Genomic DNA, 22,794 nt, shown 5'->3' on the forward strand with positions numbered 1-22,794 from the left:
AATAAGGCACGAGTGGTTGTGGTATATGGCCAATATACCACGGCTATGGGCTGTTCTTAGGCAAGACGCATCGCGGAGTGGCCAATGTGCCTTATTGCTATTTTTAACTGGTTACCAACATAATTAGAGTAGTAAAAATACATGTTTTGTCATACCCATGGTAGTGGTATATGATCTGATATACCATGACTGTCAGCCAATCAGCATGCAGGGCTCGAACCACCCAATTTATAATCAAGCATGTCTCATACTCAAAATACTAAGTAATTAGTCCAGCTCGTAGTGTTTTATGATCATATCCAATGTGTTCTTATTTTTCTCCCAAAATAATAGGGACATGTTGTATAGGCCTACGGTATTTGGACATCACGTTTATTTAAAAATTCACAATACCCGTAGGCAAAATTATAATTCATTTATTCCAATAAAATAACAACATTGTAAGCTATGCCATAATGTATAGCGCATAGAGGAAACCTCTCACACTATCCTCAATTGGATCAGCATCCATATCCATACGACATGCAGAAGAAAACATTAAAACCTGGCAGAGCTCATTACCATTCTTGAGAAGAATTCCAATAATAATAAAATAACTTAGACTATTTAACTGCCACTCCGTTTTATTATAGTATTTGTAAAACAAATATATATAATTCTTAGGTGCATATTTTGTCGCAGGGTCCCCGTGCGCCATGTGAGCGCTGTAGCACAGAGGACGGCTCTGCCAGCCCGGGAGCGTGAGAGGAGTGTCGACACGAATAAACACTACAGCGGCTATGCATGCTCACCGGGCCTGTCCACGTGACAGGGGTGCTGTTACGACCATGCATGGGGGCCGATCCTCTGCTATTTTCGTGGAGAAAATACCACTTTAGTGTAGCAGCAATCAGTCATAGGCTACATCAATGTAAACACTTATCAGAGGAGGGGTAGAGAGACATGTGAGGGAAGAATATATCTCCATATTATAGGCTTAGGCTATAGCCTATTCGGGAAAAAAACGATCTAGCACGAGGCATAACTTTTTATTTTTTAATGTTTCTTTGTATTCATATGTTATTGTTAAAATATTATAGTAGGTGATTGCTTTTTTTGCTGTTGAAGGTGGCCTGTCCATGCATGCTTATGAAAAACAGTTCACTATAAACAGGTGTTGCAACTGAATGTTACTTTACAAACAATGATGGGTGGGACTGACACCCGTTTCAGTTAGGAAAGTGTGCCCTCTAGTGGTAAAAGAGCGGCATTGATCCACAGTGACACCAACGTAGCCGTGTTGAGAGATATTAACTCATTTATAAGAAAAATAGTAACATGTAATGGTTTATCTTCAACGAATCTTCAACATAACTCCCTTACAAGATAGGGAATTTGGGAGCCCAAAATTGTCCTCTCCCCAAATAGAGAAGATCCCAACCTAATATCAAGCAAGCAGATGAAATGCCATAATGCTGTATCCATTCCACAGTACTTAAAAAAAAAAAATTGGTGGTGACTGAGCCAGTTGCCAATTGGTTGCACTAATCCGCTTGTGAATAGAGAAATAATAATTTCATCATGGTTGCACAAAAAATATGAACTACAACAAATAGTAACAATCATTAAAATTAGGTAGGAATATGCATTTGTCTTGGCATTTTTATCCTTCAGAAATCCTTTGAGCTCAAGTGCAACCGCTCGCTAATTGACCAATCAGAGGCGAGCATACGGGGAACGCATGCGCAATATCATTATTTTTAAACGACCTGAGAAGGTGGGCATCAAGGCGGTAGGTGAGTTCCAATGAGTACAGAGAATATCAAATAGACAGGTGGCCTTTAGTCATAAGTGTAAAGCACAATATGTTATAACGTTCAAGAGAAAAACGTAACTTTGTAAAGCGTTTAAAGTTAAAATGGCGTCAAATGAGACCGGGTTGGTTGAAGGCAAAGTGGCTGTCATTGTTTTGCTCTTTCCTGCGGACCTAAAATGGAGGACTTGGCTAACCAGCTAACGTAGCTAGCCAACTAAGCGACTGCAGCTCATCTGTAACGTTTGTTATTCTAGGACTGTTTCCCTTGTAACCAAGCAATTGGCAGTCGCTTCATAATGTATTCTCCACTCACCCGTTTTCTTTCAAACACCGGCTAGGTCAGTTATACACATCATTAGGTAACGTTAGCCGACTAAACTCAACTATTTAATGATTGTATTAGGGTAACGTTAGTTAACTACCTCGTCTGTTAGGCATACACATGTGTTGTTGAGAAGCATGTCAGCTAATCTCCCTGGGTAGCTCGATTTTTGTTATTGTGTCAGCTTGTTGGTTCATGTGTCAATATCATACAGATTATTCATGGACGTATAGAAATGTGTGAGGGGAAATTGTAGTTAGTAGCTACCAGAGATTGAGAACACTAACGTCACTAGCTAAGTCGTTTTCTGTTTGGGCGATATCTGCTGTAAGAGAGGGTGCCAACTTGGTAGAAGGTGGCTGATTCCTGTCTGTTTCAACATTTGATTTTAGTTAGTGTATACCTGATAGACACAAGGTTATGTTGAATTAACTGTGTGCCCATCTGACATCCCTCCCTTGTATTTCAGGCTTGCATGGACATCTAGACAGCCCACTGCTGAGGAGAACCGGCATCCACGGTGTGAGATCAAGCTCTTTGTGCCACCAACGCCCCTGTCAGGAGGACATTGGTGGGCGTTGGTTGGCAAGGGTTCTGGTTGTAGGATTGCCACAACAATGACATCCACTGTGTTCACAAGTGGAGGATATAAGCTGGACACAGTAGGGAAGATTGATTTGGTCAAAGCTCCAGCGGGAGGAACACCTGATTCCTTCTGCGGCCTGAGGAGGGAGCCAAGTGAATATGTCATCGGAGTCCCCAACGTGCTGGGCAGTATCCACAACAGCAGCGGCCAGCAGCTTCAGGGGAAAGCCAAGGTGGTGCCAGGACAGGGACAGGTTACCTGCAGGCCTGGATCTGGACAGAACCTTGGGCTTGGGTCGGGGCAAGAGGAGAACTGGGTGAGCTTTGGAGCCCAAACTCCCCAGGGCAAACCGATGGGGGGCGAAGGCACCACACAAGGCAAGAGCAAGACACTACTAGGACAGACAAACAGCAATATGGGCAAGACGGACCTTGGAGTGCACAACACTATCAAACAGCCCCGGGACGATGTAGTGGGTGGCAGGGAGGTCAGAGGGACTGCTACGGCAGCAGTCATGGGGGCACAGTCATCAGAACACAGCCCAGACTGCAAAAGAGGGAATATTAGGAAAGGGCCTGGTCACTCCCCTACACAGACCAGCTGCATACGCCAGATCCTCCTCCTCCAACTGGAACTCATTGAACAACAGCAACAGCAGCTCCAGTCCAAGAGTAAGGAGATAGATGACCTCAAAGCTGAGAAGGAAATGGTATGCTAGCAAACACTCCAAACACAAATGTATAACATTTCAATTGTCAAAACTGGTCAGCATATTTTGTGAAAATTTTTCCAGAATAATCAGCAGCAGATATTTTCCCTCCAACCTAGGCCAGCTCCACAATGCCACCAGTGGTGTTGTGATGTAATAGCAGTGCAGCACTATTATGACATCATTGTTTCAATGAAGTGTGATGTAATTGAAGTCAACAATCAGCCTCAAACACATTCAATATCTTTTTGTTGTACTCTTATGGACTGGAAATATCACAAGTGTTGAAGAGAATAGGCTACCCTTCAAGACAAACTATTTAAATGCCAAATCATAAGGAGGTATAAACCTCACTTTAGCCCCACTGACGTGACGTGTTTTTTCACTACTGCAGCTCATGGCGCGGATCGAGCGCATGGAGCGCCGTCTGCAGCTAGGTAAGAAGGATGGGTGTGACCAGCACCCCACCCACATCCCTAGCCGGCAACAAGACCAGGCAGCAATGCCAGGGACACCAGAGGGGCAGGGGCTGTCTGAGGGCCGCAGCAGCCATACACCCCGAACGCTGAATTTTGGCAGAGGAGGCAAGGGCCACAAACGGTAGGGCTCCACATTCAGGTAGAGGTAGCAATGTTTTTTATAATTTTTTTTAGACTCCATGATATGACATACTTCCTAGATGCATACATGGATATATATATATGTACTGTAGATGCATGTAAAAAGCCCTTATTGTCCCTCACGCAATTCCTCTAAAGGTTATGTTCTTGCCAATAGGCGTTTCCTCTTCCAGGACCCCAGGGCAGCCAAACGACGTGCCCAAGCCAAGTCTTCCCAGTCCCCACACAACGAGGCGCTTCTCCCCAAAGAGGAGCCACTGGACGGAGGAGAATTCTCTGATGGGTCTCCTGGAACCAGCTCGGCTGCCACTGAGGAACTGGACTACCTGTCCACCACAGACATATACCTGTGTCGCTGGCATGTGCCTCCCCCGTCACCAACTTCGCGAGAGCCCTCACCCAAGAAGGAGGAGCCTGTGGCCAGTGAGTGTTACAAATTGTTATGAAATGGTTGTATTGGAAGCAGTGCATAGAACAGCGCATAAGAAGGCTGTGACTTGGGCCTAAGTATGTTGGAATAGGCCACATTATTGCTTTTTGTTGCTGTATCTTTTGGAAAATGTGTGCTAAACAGGATTTGTAACATTCCATGGGTGGTGGAATGACCTTCTCCCTCTTGTACACAGTTCCCTCATGGAAGGAAAACCTTATGGAGCCCCTAGGAGAGGAGGAGGCATCTGATATCCCTGAGGTGGGTACTTGTCTTGCGCTGTGTGAAGCCCTAGGCTGGTGGAAGTCCAGATTGGACCCCTGGTCAGGAGGTCTAAAGTCCAACTGTTTTCTCTTCCAGAATCTGGATGACAATGTCTTCCTGAAGCGCCACTCGAAGCATGAACTGGATGAGAAGAGAAGGAAGAGGTAAGGGAGGGCTGGAGTTTTCACTCTGCTTTGTTTGCGTGTCTGACCAACTCTTGCTATGAGTTGGTCTGTTTCTCTGGCATACCTCTTCTGCCTTTCTCCTTATTTTTGTGTGTCCCTTATTTTGACCTTCCGTCACTGTGTTCTTCACTCTCCTTCATTCACCTCCCATAGATGGGACATCCAGCGGATCCGTGAGCAGCGGATGTTCCAGCGACTGCAGCAGCGCATGAACAAGAGGAATGGTATACAAGAGAGTGAGCCAGAAGTGTTCTCCTTCTACCCAGAAGCTGAGGATGGTAAGTCCACCTATACACTGAATTGTTAGATACTACTGCACTGTTGGAGCTAGGAATACAAGCATTTCACTACACCTGCAATAACATCTGGCAAATATGTGTATGTGACCAATTAAATTTTATTTTATTTTTTAGATATTGCCAAAAAGCAACTATCCCTTAAGGAATGTTTGTTGAGATGAAATGTAGTCAGTAGAAATACTGAGCAGGGTCTTGTACTCATTGCTTATGAAAGTGTTCTTTCTCTCTCCTCAGTGGAGTACCTCATGATCACCCCCCACCTTCCAGTGGTGGTGTTTGGCCGACCTCTGCCAAAGCTGTCAAGACGGTGAGTTGAGTCATACGCACTGGTTCTTGAATAACACCAAGCTAAACATCACTTGAATACAATCCGAGTCCTTGCTTCTCAACCTAAACCCCTGTGTTTCTCTATTCACCCTTGAAGGATCTTTGACCTGCCCTGGCTGGATGAGCGGAGCCGCTGTCGAGTAGAGGTGCCCAAAAAGCATACCCCCCACCGGACCTGCCGTAAATAAATCTGTCCTTTCCACCTGAGTCCAAGAGAGGAGACACCGGCTGGGTTGGTGCCAGGCAGGACTCCTCTGTGTAAACGTCTGCCTTGTTATTTGGGAGAGGAACACACACAGGAGGTGGGGGAATTGCATGCCACAATCCCCTAAAATCAAAGGATGCACTGTGCCACAGTTTGGACATGGTTGCTGGACTGCAGAACAGATCCTATAGTAGGGCTGGTTTGGAAAAAGATTGAGGGTGGTGTGGACTATCCAGGAAGAGCAGAGATGTTTGTCTCTAGATTCCCACTGGGTTAATTTGAGGACAGTTTTCCTCTTTGCAACTTCACCCCAAAAATTCCCAAGCTAAAGAACTTTACAGACTGTTGACGTTGTCATTCACATTGACATGCCTCATATTTAAACAGCGCAGAATGGCTCTGACTCCCATCTGTATGTGATTGCTGTTGCATCCTATAGAAAGGAGATCTCCTGCTGGAGATAAAAGGGGGGTGAAACCATTGGACATTAGGAGAGTGAGATGATTTGAAAACGCTTCAGCAGCACTTATGGTTTGTGTTTCAAACAAGATGTTGTAATTTAAAAAAGCAAAAAAAAAGCTTCATGAACACGACTTGGTTTCTTTTGAATTGTGTCTGTGCCTGATTTGATAAGTGCAGGATATAAAATGACCTTGAAAGCACTGGAACATAATGGAAATTGGGGAAGAATTAGGTATGAGTGAAAGTGAATCTTTATCACTATCAATATATTGTCTGGTTAATAATTCATATTCATTCAACTCTGAGGAGATTTCAGGAGATTTATAATTTTGTTCACAGATGTCATCATACTGACTTAATCATTTCAAAATGTTTCAACCAATTAACGACACTTGCTAATTGGAAAAGATAACTTGGCAGAAAGATTGAAATGCCTTGATAAAAAAAGATCGATTAGGCTAGGGCGGAATTGCGTAACTAACAGTCACCCACAATTCCTGGCATTCTTCCGGTTTCCTTTATCTGATTCCTAAGATGGCGGACCGGCGACGTCGAAGGAGGCGCGCATCCCAGGACAGCGAGGAGGACGATGAATCTGGTTCGGGATCAGAAAGTGGAAAGTCCCTTTCGCCAACGACAAAGCCCCGAGTACGGGACCCTGAACCAGTAGAGGCACCAGCTGTTCGTGTGGTGCCGAAAAACGATGCTGAATCCGAGTGTGTGAGTCTTACTCTCGAGACGCGAAACCGATCAATTAATAGGACTTGATTTGTTGGATAACTAGCTAACTCGGCTAACGTTAGCTTGCTCACTACTAATTCATGGCTGGGTCAACAAGTCTGCCGGCTATGGGTGTCGGGCGGATAGTTGTCCAGTGTTTAGGCCAAGTCATATCCCCATGTTTTGAGTTTGCCACGTCCAGCTAATGTTTCTCAAATCAACAAACTAGCTAATGTTCGGCCGGGAACCGTCTGCAGCGCCAAACCGTAAACTAACGTTAGACAAGACAGTTCGTTTGAGCTAGCTAACTTTGTTTTGTAATTTTAGCTTAGAATGTTTACCACGATGGTAACGCGTTACCTAATGGTTATCTATATGGAAGCGTTTTAATTGAGTTAATTAACGTTACTGTACTATCAGTGTTTGTAGTTAAGCTTATAAGTTAGCCAACGTTGGCGTACGTTAGCTGTCAGTAACTTGCCAACTGCTGTACTAGCTAAACGTTAGTAGTAGCTATGCTAATGTTAAATCCAAAGGGAGCTTTGATATTGTTGAGTTATTTCACCACTGACTGAAAATGTGACGACAAATTAACGTCGTTAACTAGTTACAATATTTGCCTCCACCAATCACGCCTCATCTAAAGTCATTTTCTTGACCAGTAATCAGTGAAGATCTTGACTTCACCCTCTTATGAATGGCCACCACTACGCCAAAGCTTGTTGTTATTTATCGAAATCCCTAGTGATGTGAGGAATCCATGTTTGGCACAATGAATGGTTGTTTGATTTTATTTTACTTGGACAGTGCACATTCATCAACGATTCAGTAAAAGAGCAGGTTTTAGTCAGCTAGCTAATTTTCAACCGCAGTCCCAGGGCAGGTTATTAAAAACAATTACAACAACAATACAGACAATCAATGAGCAGTGAGCACTTGCAGAGCAACATAGGACAAGCAACACGTAGCACGCAGACTGAGCAATAGCACAAAAAGCAACTAAATACATAAAAGCAACAGTGTTTCCACACCTCACAAGCTATAACATGGAAAGTGGCAATATACAACTAAGGTTTATGTTCACAAGTCTGATTGGCCTTTAGCCATGTTTTCATGTTTTGTTGAGGTGCGATAGGTAGTGCAGTTGTGTGTCTGGTGGCATTGTGTTCCGGAAGCTCTCACAGAGAAAGCACATTGATTAAATGTGCTTTTCCTTAAGGGAACTGAAGTCACCTCGTGACAGACCTTGTGGATCTGCTGCCATGGGTTTGGGTTTTCTGTTTAACAAAAGTACTAAGTGGAGGGCAGCCAGACCATTTAGGATCTTGAATACAAGACAAGCGTCGGTCTATTGCATAAGATTTTTTCCAACTCAGGAGCTCATGTTTTCTGAGGATGTAACGGTGATGATGGCTATTAGGCTTTCTATCAAGCACTTTGAGAGCCTGTTTGTAGAAAGACTGAATGGGTTTTAATGTTGTACAGCAAGCTTGGGCCCAACTAATCAAGTAGTATGTTAAGATGTGTATCATAGATTTGACTTAGTTTTGCTACTTCCTAGACAGTTGTGATGAGAACCTCATGGTTAACAGTATCAAAATCTTTCCTTAGGTCTAGAAATACAGCCCCAACAACGCCCCCTTTGTCCATCTTGGACTTCACATTTTCCAGAAGAAAGCAGTTGTCCCTTTCTGTGGCGTGTTTAGCTCTGAAGTCAAACTGCATGGAGTGTAATGAGAAGGGGCTGTTGTCGAGGTTGGCAATCAGTTGCTCTGCTACACACTTGTCAGCAACCTTCGACACCACAGGTAGTTTACTAATGGGCCTGTTACTCACTTCAGCAGGGTCACCTGATTTAAAGATGGATGTTATTATGGCCAACTTCCAGACCCTTGGAAACACCCCATGACCAATAGATGTGTTGGTGACCTTAGTAATGGGGCCAATGAGCGACTCAACTTTTTTTTTAATCAACATAATTGGTGAAGCAAAGGGAAATTGTAAATTGATCTGGGAGAATCTAAAAAAGTTCACAGGGAAAGACCATAATAACACTACAAAAAAACTAGACATCTATGTGAATGACAGTCTAACACAGGATGCATTAGAAATAGCAACAGCCTTCAATTTCTACTTTGTTGAGTGTCAAGGTACTGACACAGAACCCCTCCGCTGGTTTCTTGGGCTCAGCGCTAGTGAAGGACACTCGACCTGTCTTCATCATAAGGGAGGTTTCTGAGTCAGAGGTGAACAAGGTGATTAGCTCACTAAAGCCAAAGATGTGTTTGGGCTGGGCGCTACCTTCCACAAAAACTACAAGGAGCCTTGGCCTGTGATTTCCTTCATCAACTTATTTCTCTACATGGTAAACCTATGTCTGTCATGCTCTTGTTCTTTCATCAGTTTCCACATTTCTCCATTTAGCCAAGGAAGTGCTCTTTTGGCCAGGTTTGGATTCGATTTTGTTTAGGAAGCCATTTGTTGTAGTCAGTCCGGATTGTGGATAGAAAAACCTGTCAGCTTCCACATCTGTATACGATGAGATCATTCCAGTTAATTCCCTTAATTTTCTTTTCAAAATCATTTGATTCACCCTGAATGGCCTGGTCATTAAGAGGGTACATTCAAAGTGACACAGATGCCCCCCCCCGCTAAGAGTTGGTGTCATGTTTGCTTGACAGTGGTGTGTAGGCTACATACTGTTGCTATTTGTTGTCGGTTCAGTCACATTGTTTGACTAGTGCTATCCTTTCTTAACAGGAAAGTGAAGATGGTGTAGGAGAAGGTGAGTAAGTGTTTGTTGATGCAATCCAATGGCCTATCTAGAATGATGCACACTTCTGATGCATTTCCCACCTTGATCACACCACAGTTAAACAGTTGATGTTTGTTTTTGCAGCTGTCCTTTCTGACTATGAAAGCGCAGATCCTGAGGAGAATGGCTCCCATTCAGAGGTAAGTTGCCACTGCTGAACAGAGTTATGCTGTAGGGTGTAATTTTTGTTTTTTATTTGCATGGACACTTGGGCAACATAGTATATGACTAACCAGGTTGTTTGAATTTCAGTAATGCAGGCTTCATGAGCCTACCACAAGGTTCCTCATTCTCCCAACAGAATAGCCCAACAAATAGATTGGAAAGATCATGATGTATCTAACTTCCAAAGTATTTGTGAAAAATTGTTTTGTGTATCACCATGAAACGAGAGTCCCTCCAGGATTTTTCTATTCTGCGACCTCATTTTTTTGTTGCTAAATCAACAATTCCCGCTATATTATCTGAGGGCTTGCAAATTTGACCAATCCTGCACTATTACCTCATAAAACAGTCAAATTATCAAATACAACTGACTGATCACCACAACAAAAAAAAGAGGGCTCACAATTTCAAACCCACTGCACATTTACTGCATGATATTGTTCAATTAAGCACACATCACAAGCTTTTTCCCTCGTCAGTGCATTTTTGTAAGAAATTGGACAAAATCATTGCATATTGCCATGCAAAATGTCGGAATTGCCGCAGCGAAATCCTGGAGGGACTGAAGAGATGAGCAGGTTTCAACCATTGATACAGCTACCGGTATTTCAGAACACAGACCTTCTGCATTGTAGCAGCCCCTATTTGCAGGATACAGACAAATAAAATAAAAACATTTCCAATTGATGTACTTGTGCACTGTAATGTCCATGATGGTACTGGAATCCTCTTAATGAGGTCTTAACTGTGGTTCTGATGTGAAGTTTAATTTGTCCACTATGCATGGACGGTTTTGACTGCAATAAGTAGGACTCTAAGGATATTTGCATTGCACTCTCTGACAGTATCTTGATAATGATACACATGGAGCAAACTAACTCAAGTCTTGTATTTTCTCTCTCAGGGAGGTGAGGAAGAGGAGGAGGAAGAGGTCCCGCCACCGGCTGCTGGGCCCAAACCCACTCCTGCTTCCGACACCCCTGCTGCAGAGGGGGAACTGCAGGAAGGAGGGGGAAAGGATGAGGAGGGGGAGAAAGATATGAGGAAAGAAGTGAAGTGTGAAGACAAAGGCAACCTGGCAGGGGAGCGTCAAAGCGGGGATGGACAGGTAAGATGATTCATTGAAAAGAAAATGGAGTTGAGGAATCACATACAAATATAGCCCTGTTGGTCAATCATTTTGAGTAATTCTACTCTGTGTGACTAGGAAAGCACAGAAGACTCTGAGAATAAAGGCGCTAAACCAGGCCAGAAGCTGGATGATGACCTGGATCGTAATAACCCAGCCTATATCCCCCGTAAGGGAATGTTCTTTGAGCATGACGTCAGAGGAAATGCACAGGAGGAGGAACGGTAAGGGGGAACGTTTACCCTTTTATCCATTAAATGTTTTTCGTTCAACTGGTACTAGCCGAACGTGACCAACTACACAGAAAGGAGGAATAACTCCTAGTAATCAGGGATACAAACTAGCCACCTTTCGGTGAATTTCGCCATTTTGAATTCACAATAGGTGACCTACGTGATTCGTGTAGATCCGACGAGAAAAGTTTGGGGATAGGGGCGGAGGCTTTGGATCACTACTGGCTGTCAGCGAACGAGTGATGGGCGTTTGGAGCTATACTGGCTGTACCCAAGGCTCAGCCTATCGTTCACAAAACAGAATGCAGCACGCGACTGAAGAGAGAAGAGAATCAATTTGCAGCATCAGCGCGCACTCTGGAAAGACAGCAGAGAGTGGAAAGGCAGCTTGCCAGTTACAGCAGCACGTCCACTGAATGATAACGAAGAGGTAGGTGAGAAGCCTGACCACTGAGACGGGGGTGAGAAGGGGATGAAGCATACTTCATGAGCTGTAACCGAAAAACAACTGGCATTGGTAAAGTTTGAGGTGAGGGATAAAGTGTGGTGGAACAAGTATTGTTAGCATTGTTAAGTATCTTGCTAACTGGATCGAATTCTCCGTTAGCTAGCCAGAGAAATGTTGAGCAACATTAGTCAACTTAACTGATCAAATAATAGAGTTTATGGTGTGACAATTAGCTGGCTAATGAAGTTAGCTAGCTAACGTTACAACATCAGATGAGCTAACGTTAGCAACCTAACCAATTCGCTATAGTATTAACTGGTATACCACTCCTTGCCGTTCCTCAAGTTATAACGCGTTTGTTGCTTACTCAAACCTGGCAATCTAAAATGTTAACTAGCTAACGAAAGAACAAACTATCTGTGAACTGATTTCCCCCCCTCTAAAGTATGTGGTTAATTTTCAGAATGAGAAAATTAGGTGGTGTTTGTTAAACAAGTCGATTCAGGGATCAAGTGGAGCTGGGCCTGTCTTAACTGGATGCCACCATGATGAAAGGAACACCACACACTTTGCCTCACTTTTTTTTCAATACAGTGGATAAAAAGGGGTATGCCAGGTGTACTCTCTGCATGAAAGAGATCAATTATGCCAACCAAGGGTATCATGCTCTGCTGGCACATTGTAGAACAGATGTCCACAAGCAGAAAGTGTACAATGTGAATTGTAGCCCAAAGATGTTGCTTTTGATGTGTTGATCTTAACAGTAACACGTGTGAGTGGGGGGGATTTCATTTGATACTAAGTTCATTATTGAGTTATTTTTGCACACCAAGCCTTGTGCACCTGATTGGTGTGGTCTATAGTGGCCACTATAATAGAGCAAACACAGAATGCCTGTTTGTGTCATGTGTTCTACTTTAAGTAGTTTTTGTCTCCCAGGTGCAATATTTAGGTTAAAACCTGCATTTCCCGCTAGCAGGGATTTTTAGCATGTTTCAGTGCAACAACAAAAAAGTTTCACCTTTTTGGGCCCTCAGCAGTTTATATCCCCGAGTAATAGACGGATGTTGTTTCATTGGTAAACCTGTTTATTGATATATTTGTGGCTTCTTTCCTGTCCTCCAGGCCTAAGGGTCGTAACAGGAAGCTGTGGAAGGATGAGGGTTGCTGGGAACACGATAGGTTCAGGGAGGAGGAGCAGGCGCCCAAGTCACGTGAGGAGCTGGTTGCAATCTATGGCTACGACATCCGCAACGGAGGTGTCTCCAATGAGCGGTCCTATAGACCGCGCAAGCCCAGGTACTACTTACCCCTCGACTCTATTAACCCAGTGTTCAAATCCCCATGTCCCTGAAAGCCTGTAACACTAACCACCAGTACTGTCTATCGCGCCAATTTATATTAACAGGCACAATGTCATCCCCTTACAATGTCATCTCACGAAAAACCGCAATGGTCAACTACAGGGGTGGCAATAATTTGGGCATGAGGGTCACGTTGAGGTAAAAATAGTTAACGAAGAGCTATTTGCAGGACAGAAAAGGGAAAATTCTTTGAAAATATATAGGTCCCCATTTATAATTTCTACATACTTACTAATGTAAAAAAAAAAAACAATCTGGCTCACATACCATAGTTTGCCCATTGCTGGTCTACTTGCAGCTTGTCCTCACACTAGCCGCCTCCCCCCCTGCAGACACAGCATCTCTCCAGTCCGGGACAAGCGCTGGCAGGACGGAGACTGGGAGAGGCCCGTCCATACCTCCTGGCAGCAAGGAGGGAACCCCAACAGCCGTAGCGCCCCCCCAGCCGTGGCCCTGCAGCAGTCTGGTCCTCCCCCCTCAGCAGCCCCCAACACCCAGCGCAACAACAACCCCCCCAGGCCCTCCTCCCACCCCCCACCCCGGGGCTTCCAGGGCAACCGCCCCCCCCAGGCCCAGCACAGGAATGACAGAAACCAGGAGTCCCAACGGCCAGGCCCCAAGGCCCACCCCGCCGAGCCCCTCCAGACCCGGAGTTTACCGCCCATGGATGGGGAACGAGGCCCCAGGGGCCGGGGGAACAGAGGGGCCCATACGGAGCGCAGCCCTTCGGTAGTGGTGGAAGATGTCCGCAGTGAGGAGGATGATGAGCGCAACACAACTACAGTGACAACATCACAGTCCGTGTACTACAATCGCCACTACAGTGGCAAGGGAGATCGAGAAAGGGACTCTGTGCCACCGCCACGACGACAGGAGCAGCAGCGAGGGGGATCTGCTCCTCCGGCGGACAACCCGGTTACCCGCGATGCCTCCCCGGCTCCAGAGCGCCCCGTGGAGAAGAAGTCGTATTCCCTAGCCAGGAGGACTCGCACCCGGGCCACTGAGCTGGGCAAGCAGGCCTCTCTTGAGGAGCCTGCCTCCACCGTGTCTTCCTCGGCCCTGAAGAGTGAGCCGTGGCAGGGCCCCGGTCAGAGTCAGGGGGATGCTGGAGACAGCAGCCAGGGGACAGTACTCGCAGGGCTGGATCAGGACCTGGCCAGACTCAGCCTGGCCGGACAGAACTGGCCCCAGAACCCACCTTCGTATCTACGCACTGAGATGAGGGGTGAGCCTTCTCTTTTGTTCTCGCTCGCTCTACCCCTCTTTTTTCTTTTCTTATTTTGAGTATTATGTAGTGACACACACCCTCTCAGAGCTCCAGCAGCACTGTTCCAAGCAGCTCAGTCACCACTGCACCAGCAGCCCAGGTGAAGCTAAGCAGCAGCTCCCTGGTGCAGCACTGAGTTGGTTGGTCAGTCAGTCGCTGACCGTTCAGTGTGGCTGGTTGACATAATGAGGCCATTGCAGTCAGTGTGGAGCAATGTGGGCAGACAGTAGTGTGGGAATGGAAGTGTCTCTCTCTCTCGTAAGCCTTGCACGTAGTTTGGAGCCTGAGGTTTTTATCATGCAATACATTGGAAATAAAATGTACTTTTTGGCACCCAAGGTCTTAAAGTGCATTAAGTACACATTTTGTCAGGACAGAAACCCTAGTTAGAACTACACGTTGGTAGCTGTTTTGACATGACGCTTATAAGATGTAACGTGTTCCTCACTGTAACTAACTAAACGGCAGCAGTTGATCAGTTAGTTGGATTTGTTTTGCTTGCGTGTTGTCGACGCTTCGTCTCGTTGCAGGCATCCCTAACTCTATGCACATGGGTGGAGCACCTCCACAATACAGTAACATAGAAGAGCTGGTGAGTAGGCCTACTTGTTTTGGTTATGTACAAAGATGAGTTTCTGTCGTTTTTATGTTGCCTTCAAGAGGAAATCTGGTGTTTTTTTACCTGGCATTTTGACTGGTTCGGTTAGCGCTCATCCTCTTTCTCTCCATCTCAGGGAGCTGGTAACCGGGCAAAGCGGTACTCGTCCCAGCGCCAGAGGCCAAGCCCGGAGCCCGCTCCTCCTATGCACATAGGGGTCATGGAGGGCCACTACTATGAGCCTAGTGAGTCAGTGCCACACACACTACCACCAGAAGGCAGTGCACAACTGAAAACACACACACTAGCTGGTGTCTTTGTCCATATGCTCAGAGCCAGGCTCTGGTAGAATCAGTACTAGACGACAACATGTTTTAGCTGCATTAAAAAGCTGTCTTAAAATGTCTACTGTTTTGAGAGGTTAGTTAGGATGGTAGGGTACACGGTTATCTGTGGAGCTGTCACAAACATGTAGCTTATTTTGTTATAGTTTAACACATGATTACATGATTGCCACATCAGATACACAAAAGTATGTGGACACCCCTTCAAAATAGTGGATTTGGCTTATACAGCCACTCCCGTTGTCGACCGGTGTATTACATTGAGCACACAGCCATGCAATCGCCATAGACAAACATTGTCAGGTAGAATGGCCTTACTGAAGAGCTCAGGGACTTTCAATGTGGCACCATCATACGATGCCACGTTTCCAACAAGTCAGTTTGTCAAATTTCTGCCCTGCTAGAGCTGCCCCAGTCAACTGTAAGTGCTGTTATTGTGATGTGAAAACGTCTAGGAGCAGCAACGGCTCAGGCGTGAAACGGTAGGCCACACAAGAATGGGACCGCCGAGTGCTGAAGCGGGTAAAAATCGTCGGTCCTCGGTTGCATCACTCACTACCGAGTTCCAAACTGCCTCTGGAAGCAACGTCAGCACAAGGACTGTTCGTTGGGAGCTTCATAGGAGCTTCATGAAAGATGTAAGTTCACCATGTGCGATGCCAAGCGTCGCCTGGATTGGCGTAAAGCTCGTCGCCATTGGACCAGTGGAAACGCATTGTCTGGAGTAATGTCCAACAGGCGAATCTCGGTTTGGCGGATGCCAGAAGAACGTTACCTGTCCCAATGCATGGTACCAACTGTAAAGTTTGGTGGAGGATGAATAATGGGGCTGTTTTCATGATTCGGGCTAGACCCCTTAGTTCCAGTGAAGGGATAACTTCATGCTACAGCATACAATGACATTCTAGATTATTCTGTGCTTCCAACTTTGCAGCAACAGTTTGGGGAAGGCCCTTTCCTGTTTCAGCATGACAGTGCCCCCGTGCACAAGGCGAGGTCCGTACAGAAATGGTTTGTCGAGATCGTTGTGGAAGAACTTGACTTGCCTGCACAGAGCCTTGACCTCAATCCCATCAAACACCTTTGGGATGAATTGGAACGCGGACTGTGAGCCAGGCCTAATCGCTCAACATCAGTGCCTGACCTAACTAATGCTCTTGTGGCTGAATGGAAGCAAGTCCCCGCAGCAATGTTCCAACACTCCAGGAGAGTGGAGGCTGTCATAGCAGCAAAGGGGGACCAACTCCATATTAATGCCTATGATTTTAGGAATGTTTGACAAGCAGGTGTCCACATATATTTTTGGTTTGGTCGTGGAGTTGTAGAATAATATATCTGACTGTAGAGCTAAATGCTAAATGCTATATTGTCTCCTCCTGCAGTGTCTTACCAAGGACCAATCTATGCCCACGGCGACAGCCCCACCCCCCTCCCACCCCAGGGCATGCTGGTCCAGCCTGAGATGCACCTCCCCCACCCAGGCCATCCAGGACACCCAGGTTAGTGCCTGTCACCTTGCTGCCAGGGGACCCAGGGAAAACGTGGTGTGGATAGCAGTTACCCTCAACTTAGATGATAGATATGAACTCGGCCTGGAGTCTTGTCTGGCAAAAAAAAAGTCAATGACAAGCTTTCTTGAACCTCACTTACCTCTGCACAATCAACTCGGTAATCGTATTGCTTAAGTTCTCTTATAAAACTCTCAAATGAATTGTTATTCTTACTGGATTAATGAAGAATAATAACTACTTTGTATTGTGCTTTTGAACAAGTGTTTCACGTCATAAAAAGTTTCCTCAAGTGCCTCCAGACTAGGGATGTGACAAATGTCTTTAACCATTTTTTTTTTTTTTTTTTACGTTAAGAAAAAAATCATAAAATGACATGTGAATTCACAATGCAGATATGGTTATTCATATGACCGCTAGGGGGCAATGGCGCTCAATCGATCCCAGTCATGGCTGCCAGACGGCGCTCACCTTGCTGCTGTCCCCCACCCACTCAGCAATGATGGTAGGCTCTCTCCTGTGTGCCGCCTCCTCCATGCTCGGTGGTCAGCACATGGGACTTAATGTCCCGCTTCTCATCAATGTGATGGCTCGTGGCAATGCTGTATGACCGCGTGTTCAGACTTCTAACAATCTGTTATTAACGCCACGTGTGGTGTACTTGCAGAGCAAGTGTACTTGCAGAGCAATCATTGTACAATTTCTCCTTCCAGGCCTTCACGGTTTTTCTTGTAGTCTGGTTCTAGATATAGCATCAGGGCATTGAAGCCGACATCCTCTACCATTTGACAATGGCTGCATATTAACTGCAATCGTTTCTGTAATCAGCGCTGTTATTTTCTCCATCCCTTATCGCACTTCTTTTCTTGTGAAGATCCTTTTGTTGGGGTCCTGTGCTGCTGCCAGCAATGTTTCGGGTCTCGCGGTGCCTCCCTTTCAGATGGTTGAGCATTGTACCTGTACTGCCACTAGCTCAATTCCACTTTGCAAAGTTTGCATTTCACTACCTAATTTAACCTCTTAAGTATTGCCATACAGGACTTCGCTGCTGTCGCTTCCCTGTCTCACTCTGACATTTTTCGGCGCGCTTTATGTTCGTGGCTAATCATTTTGAAAGATTCATATCTCCTAACGTCACAGCATTGTTGCGTTGGGTATGTTTATTTTTTTCCCCTTTTATGATGACCGGGGACCTTTTTTTTAATGGTAGTTGTGTGATAACTAACTGCACTGTGATTTTAATTGTTGGGGGGCAAATGTTTTATCGGGTTAAAGGATTTTTTTCAAAATGTTTACAATTTCATTTAAACGGCCACACTTCTACTCCTGACCAGAAATGCTGGTATGGTGTTGGCTAGTGTATGGGTCTGTCTGGTCACACCCATGAACCCCTCCTGTCTCCCCTCAGGTCTACACCCCCACCAGTCGAGCGGCCCCATGCCCAACCCGACTCTCTACGCTGCTCCCCCTGTCTCCATGTCCCCTGGACAGCCTCCTCCACAGCAGCTGTTGGCCCCGCCATTCTACCCTCCGCCAGGTGTCATGACCTTTGGGAACACCAACTACCCCTACCCGGCAGGAGCCACCCTGCCCCCCATGTACAACCCTCCGGTGAGACCTATTCCCTCGACACCATAGCTACCATATCTGCATGTCAAATGTTGCTATATATTCTACCCAGTGCCACATTACTGTTGCAATATTCTGTCAGCTCTGCAATTCTGTGCAGATTTATGAGGGGTATTCGACTCCACCTTTAACCTTTAGGAATGTGTAGCACATGCCAAACATACTGGTATTTACACTCATGCATAAACCGTGTAACCTCCCCTCAGGCCCAGTCGCAGGTGTACGGCCAGTCGCAGGTGTACGGTGGGGTGACGTACTACGACCCGATGCAGCAGCAAGCCCAGCCCAAACCTTCGCCTCCCCGGCGCTCCTCCCAGCCCGTCACCGTCAAACCTCCCCCACCAGAGGTAGGGTACGGCCCGGAGTGAGCCACAAACCCCAGCGACCCAACAACCGGGCAAGTCTTCACTCTCTCACCCACTCGCTTAATCAAACACCAAGACTTAGACCGGCCTCAGTCCTAACTGGATGAGCCGCTGTGAGAGTAGGACAAAAGGGAAGGTTGTTTTTTTTAAATGTTGGTCATGTTGAAAGTCATTGTTGGGTGGGTGAGGAGTACAGAATGGGTCTATCAGAGTGTAACTGTAGGTCAAACCATACCATAGCCTTAAAGGTGTCTGTGTTCCTCTTTTTTAAATAATTTTAGCTCCCGTTCAAACGTAGGCTACATGTCTAAATCAAATGGTGTTTTTGCCTTGGACACGTGTGAAGTAAGGCCAGTGGCTCTGAGTAAAGCAGCTGAATGTGTGTTTAGATCTCTGCTCTCCAGGTCGTTATGACCTAGAGCTCCTCTTATCCCCTAGAGCTCCTCCTAAAAGCCCCAGGCAATAATACTGCCTTCAAACTGATGTCTCTGTTTGAAATGTGAGTGGACACACTCTACAGAGACGCGATTCAAAATCCCAGCAGAGATGTGCTTTGGTGCAGAGGTAACCTGCAAACAAACGAATGCCAAACACCGAGCTGTGTGAAAATCTCCCGACTTTTCCAATGAGCTCAATTGTATTGCTGAACCATATGCGTCGGTGTCTCTCTCGCCTCCCTCTTCCTGCCTAATCCAAAGCTTGTGCGACTGAACAACAGTTTCGCTGATTTGTCCTGTTTTTTTGCTATTTTCTCCAGGACCGGAGTGGGAAGCCCAGTCAGGCGGTCAGATCCTAGCGAGACGTTCCGAACGACTACGCCAGTCGGAAGAGAGCGAGGGACAGGAAGACTGGGTCTGCGATAGAGGACCAGCACCACGTGTGGAGCAGATGACGAATAGAGTTTTTATCTGCCTTGTGTTCAGGTGCACCATTGGTCGGTCGCCCACAATACTGAAGGGTTTTTGCTGTTTTGGTTCACCTACCAGTGTTTTTTTTTGCCTCTGAGTGGAGTGCTGTCTTAAAAACCCTATAAAACGTAACCATATAAAACCGTTAAAGAACTCCCTTGGTAACAACTCCTCAAACATTACTTGACACCAATGATGACATTCGTAGGAATTTGTTCCTTCTAACAATCTGTCGTTCAACTGTAGGTATATTCATGCAAAACAAAAGGGGTTGTAAGCTCGAACAAATGTTTAGGACTGGGTTAAATGTGTCATGTGAGTATTATGGAGAGTTCTAGCTGGGATAGGTAGTCATTTTATGTGGGCTAGCTAGAGCTGTGTTCGTCCCACCCACCAGACAGATTCTACTCCAGTGTTTCCGGAATCCTACTCCATTTTTTATTAGCTAACATGTACACTCCCCTACGTATTTATTTGGACAGCGAAGCAAAACTTTAAATGTCTCTACTCAAGCATTTTGGATTTGAGGTCAATGTTTCATACGAGGGCGGCAGTACAGGATGTCGCCTTATGTTTAATTTAAGGTTCTTTTAATAAATATATGTATTTTTTAGATATGAAAGCACTATGTATCTATCTAGTCTAAACATTTTGAAGATGTCATAAAGATTTGGACAAATTCTCTTGTATTAAATTAGTCCAAAGTTTCCGAACACATCTATATTAATTTGGATGCTACCATGATTACAGATAATCATTCTTGAATTATTATTACCAAGTACTACACTTGAATACTTAAATACACAAAGTGAATTTGTCCAAATACTTGACACCATCAAATGGGGGGGACTAGATACATAAAGTGCTTTAATTTCTAAATGTTATAACAGATTTGTATGAAAATTCCTTCAAATGAAAGGTGACATTCTTTAGTCATATGAAACATTTTAATCTCATCAAGATGCTGGAGTAGAGACAAATACAACGTTTTTGCTTCAGTGTCCAACTACGTAGTGTCTCATTTCATCTCACAACGGCATCGTAGGTCTTAGTTTTTATTTTATGGTTTCAAGTCTTGTTAACGCACTTTTTAGATAAAGAATAAATCCTATATACAGATGGTGCTAACCTATAGCTAGTACCCTAGAATTTCAACAACTTGTTATTTTCCATTTCTCTTGATACCTTCCACATTGTCCTGTTTTTGTTTTGTTTTTTTGTTTAAATGTATTACTGTATTACCAGAGAACCATTTAACCTTGCTTGAAACTGATGTACTTGACAGTGCTACTGCTTGGTGATAGCTTTCTAATGTAAGTGTATATAGATAGATGTATATTAAAGCCTGTGGCTTAAATTCGTATAAATACTACCACCTTATCAAATGAATACTGTCACAATGAACAAGTCTGCAGGGACGTCCAGTCTGTTTTCTGTATACATGGTTATGGATGGATAACATTTTTAAAAAGAGGCTCTGGCTTTTGAAATTTAAATGGTTGTTTGCTTTTTCCATTTTATTTCCTCAGAATCCGTTTGTAAAAGTGGAGTGACTGGTGTGGCAACTCTACCACTAAACTGGATCTGATTTGTCTGTTTGCAGAACATACTGCTGATCCGAAGTGTTTTTGGCTAAAGAAAATTCCTTTAACTGCTGCGCTTAAACAGGCAGCCCAATTCTGATCGTTTTCCACTAATTGGTCTTTTGACCAATCACGGCAGAAATGTTTGATTGGTCAAAAGACGGAAGAAGAGACGTTTAAAAGCAGCCTAACAAACCTACAATACATGCATGTTATACATACATAGATATGATTGTGAAAATAATTCAGCTGGTGGCTGCAAGCTGTTACAGTAAGTCTGCCTGGAAAAGGGCAAGTTATTGATGTGTCTTTAAATTGGCTTTTTCTTTACTGAATCAGTATAAACTGAATTGAGTTGTATTAGAAGTTATTTGTTTAGAAATGGCTGGTAAGAATGTTATTTTAAATGTTTTATTTTCTCTGCCTTAAGAATAAATTGGTTTGTAATGTTTAATTTTAAATAAAGGTTAAATAAAAAATATTAAAAAAATTACTAGACCTGCCAACACTGAGGGCTTGTTTCATAGATGTTTGAATATATAAAAATGTTTCTTTGTGGAGCAAATTTTCTTGAGACAGAGGAATATTAAACAACGTATATGAAAACGATGATTGTCTTGTGGTTGATTGAAGTTAATTCAATGGATACCACTGGATGGCGCCATTGTGCCAAGCCTTCAGACTGACTGCATGATACTGCGTCTCCCATATAGGCCTATTAAACATTTTAATCATTCACAAATCAACTACTGTATGTACTATTTAAATTTGTCATTTACCAGACACTCTTATCCAGAGCAACTTACAGTATTGAGTGTGTACATTTTCATACTGGTCCTCCGTGGGAATCAAACCCACAACCTAGGAGTTGCAAGCACCGTGCTCTACCAACAGCCACATGGGACAACCTATCTACGAACTGATAGCCACAATTCTACAAGTCAGACTACTCAATGATACTATTTTCCCTTTTCAGTTGACCCTCAAGTTAACATGACTTGAGTCCAGCCATCACATGAAAATTGAATTAGTTGCATTTCACTGTTGAATTTTAATGGGGATGTTGATGGATGGTAAAATGGCACATTTATAATGGCTGGGGCCTGTACTGAGACTGAAAGACCTCTTGCTGTGGAGCTACAGAGATGAGTGACAGCTTGATGTCAAGAGACATTAACAGGGGTCAATTTTGATTCTTCGTGTGGAAAATATGGTTTCTGTTTCAAAAACGAGGTGAACACAATTGATTCAAATCTGAAAAAGCGGACAAGGCATGCTGTACTTGTATACTTAACTATAGCCCTTGTTTGGGTTAGCTACATTGTACAGGATAGGCTACAAAGGAAATGCACTTGCCTGCCATCTCTTTGCCAGGGCCCCTCTGTTTCTATGCCAATCTGGTGCTGACATTACCAATAGGGTGGAATCTCACTTTCTGCCATGTCGTAGCAAATTACAATGTTTCTGTCATGACATCTTTTGGCGAATGTAGGTATACAGAGTACACTTTGAAA

General features: G+C 44.6%; 2 protein-coding genes across 3 annotated transcripts; both read left to right on the forward strand.

Moving 5' to 3' along the window:
* Positions 1 to 1,737: 1,737 nt before the first annotated feature.
* On the forward strand, positions 1,738 to 6,335 carry LOC120034416 (male-specific lethal 1-like 1). The gene is made up of 9 exons (XM_038980960.1): positions 1,738 to 1,771; positions 2,587 to 3,412; positions 3,807 to 4,012; positions 4,190 to 4,455; positions 4,659 to 4,723; positions 4,823 to 4,890; positions 5,065 to 5,189; positions 5,445 to 5,517; positions 5,635 to 6,335. The coding sequence occupies exons 2-9, from the start codon at positions 2,735 to 2,737 to the stop codon at positions 5,723 to 5,725; spliced, it is 1,572 nt and encodes a 523-aa protein (XP_038836888.1). The 5' UTR covers positions 1,738 to 1,771; positions 2,587 to 2,734; the 3' UTR covers positions 5,726 to 6,335.
* Positions 6,336 to 6,738: 403 nt separating this feature from the next.
* On the forward strand, positions 6,739 to 21,770 carry LOC120034080 (protein CASC3-like). Of its 2 annotated transcripts, none has more exons than XM_038980506.1 (13): positions 6,739 to 6,924; positions 9,685 to 9,709; positions 9,824 to 9,879; positions 10,809 to 11,012; positions 11,112 to 11,257; positions 12,840 to 13,013; positions 13,411 to 14,303; positions 14,876 to 14,937; positions 15,080 to 15,188; positions 16,670 to 16,786; positions 18,204 to 18,406; positions 18,631 to 18,821; positions 19,547 to 21,770. In XM_038980506.1, the coding sequence occupies exons 1-12, from the start codon at positions 6,739 to 6,741 to the stop codon at positions 18,790 to 18,792; spliced, it is 2,337 nt and encodes a 778-aa protein (XP_038836434.1). In that variant the 3' UTR covers positions 18,793 to 18,821; positions 19,547 to 21,770. The 2 variants fall into 2 exon arrangements, with proteins under 2 accessions (XP_038836434.1, XP_038836432.1); XM_038980504.1 differs by having other exon boundaries at positions 18,631 to 18,771.
* The last annotated feature ends 1,024 nt before the right edge of the window (positions 21,771 to 22,794 follow it).

This window comes from Salvelinus namaycush, chromosome 41 (genome assembly GCF_016432855.1).
Source record: "Salvelinus namaycush isolate Seneca chromosome 41, SaNama_1.0, whole genome shotgun sequence".
In the NCBI taxonomy this organism is placed as follows: Eukaryota; Metazoa; Chordata; class Actinopteri; order Salmoniformes; family Salmonidae; genus Salvelinus; species Salvelinus namaycush.

Bases quoted from the DNA above. Each gene is read 5' to 3' on its own strand.
- LOC120034416 (XM_038980960.1), top strand. From the start codon at position 2,735: ATGACATCCACTGTGTTCACAAGTGGAGGATATAAGCTGGACACAGTA. The intron at 4,013-4,189 runs GTAGGGCTCCAC...TCTTGCCAATAG, and splicing joins GGAGGCAAGGGCCACAAACG to GCGTTTCCTCTTCCAGGACC. The intron at 5,190-5,444 runs GTAAGTCCACCT...CTCTCTCCTCAG, and splicing joins CTACCCAGAAGCTGAGGATG to TGGAGTACCTCATGATCACC.
- LOC120034080 (XM_038980504.1), top strand. From the start codon at position 6,739: ATGGCGGACCGGCGACGTCGAAGGAGGCGCGCATCCCAGGACAGCGAG. The intron at 11,013-11,111 runs GTAAGATGATTC...CTGTGTGACTAG, and splicing joins GTCAAAGCGGGGATGGACAG to GAAAGCACAGAAGACTCTGA. The intron at 18,407-18,630 runs GTGAGACCTATT...ACCTCCCCTCAG, and splicing joins CCCCCATGTACAACCCTCCG to GCCCAGTCGCAGGTGTACGG.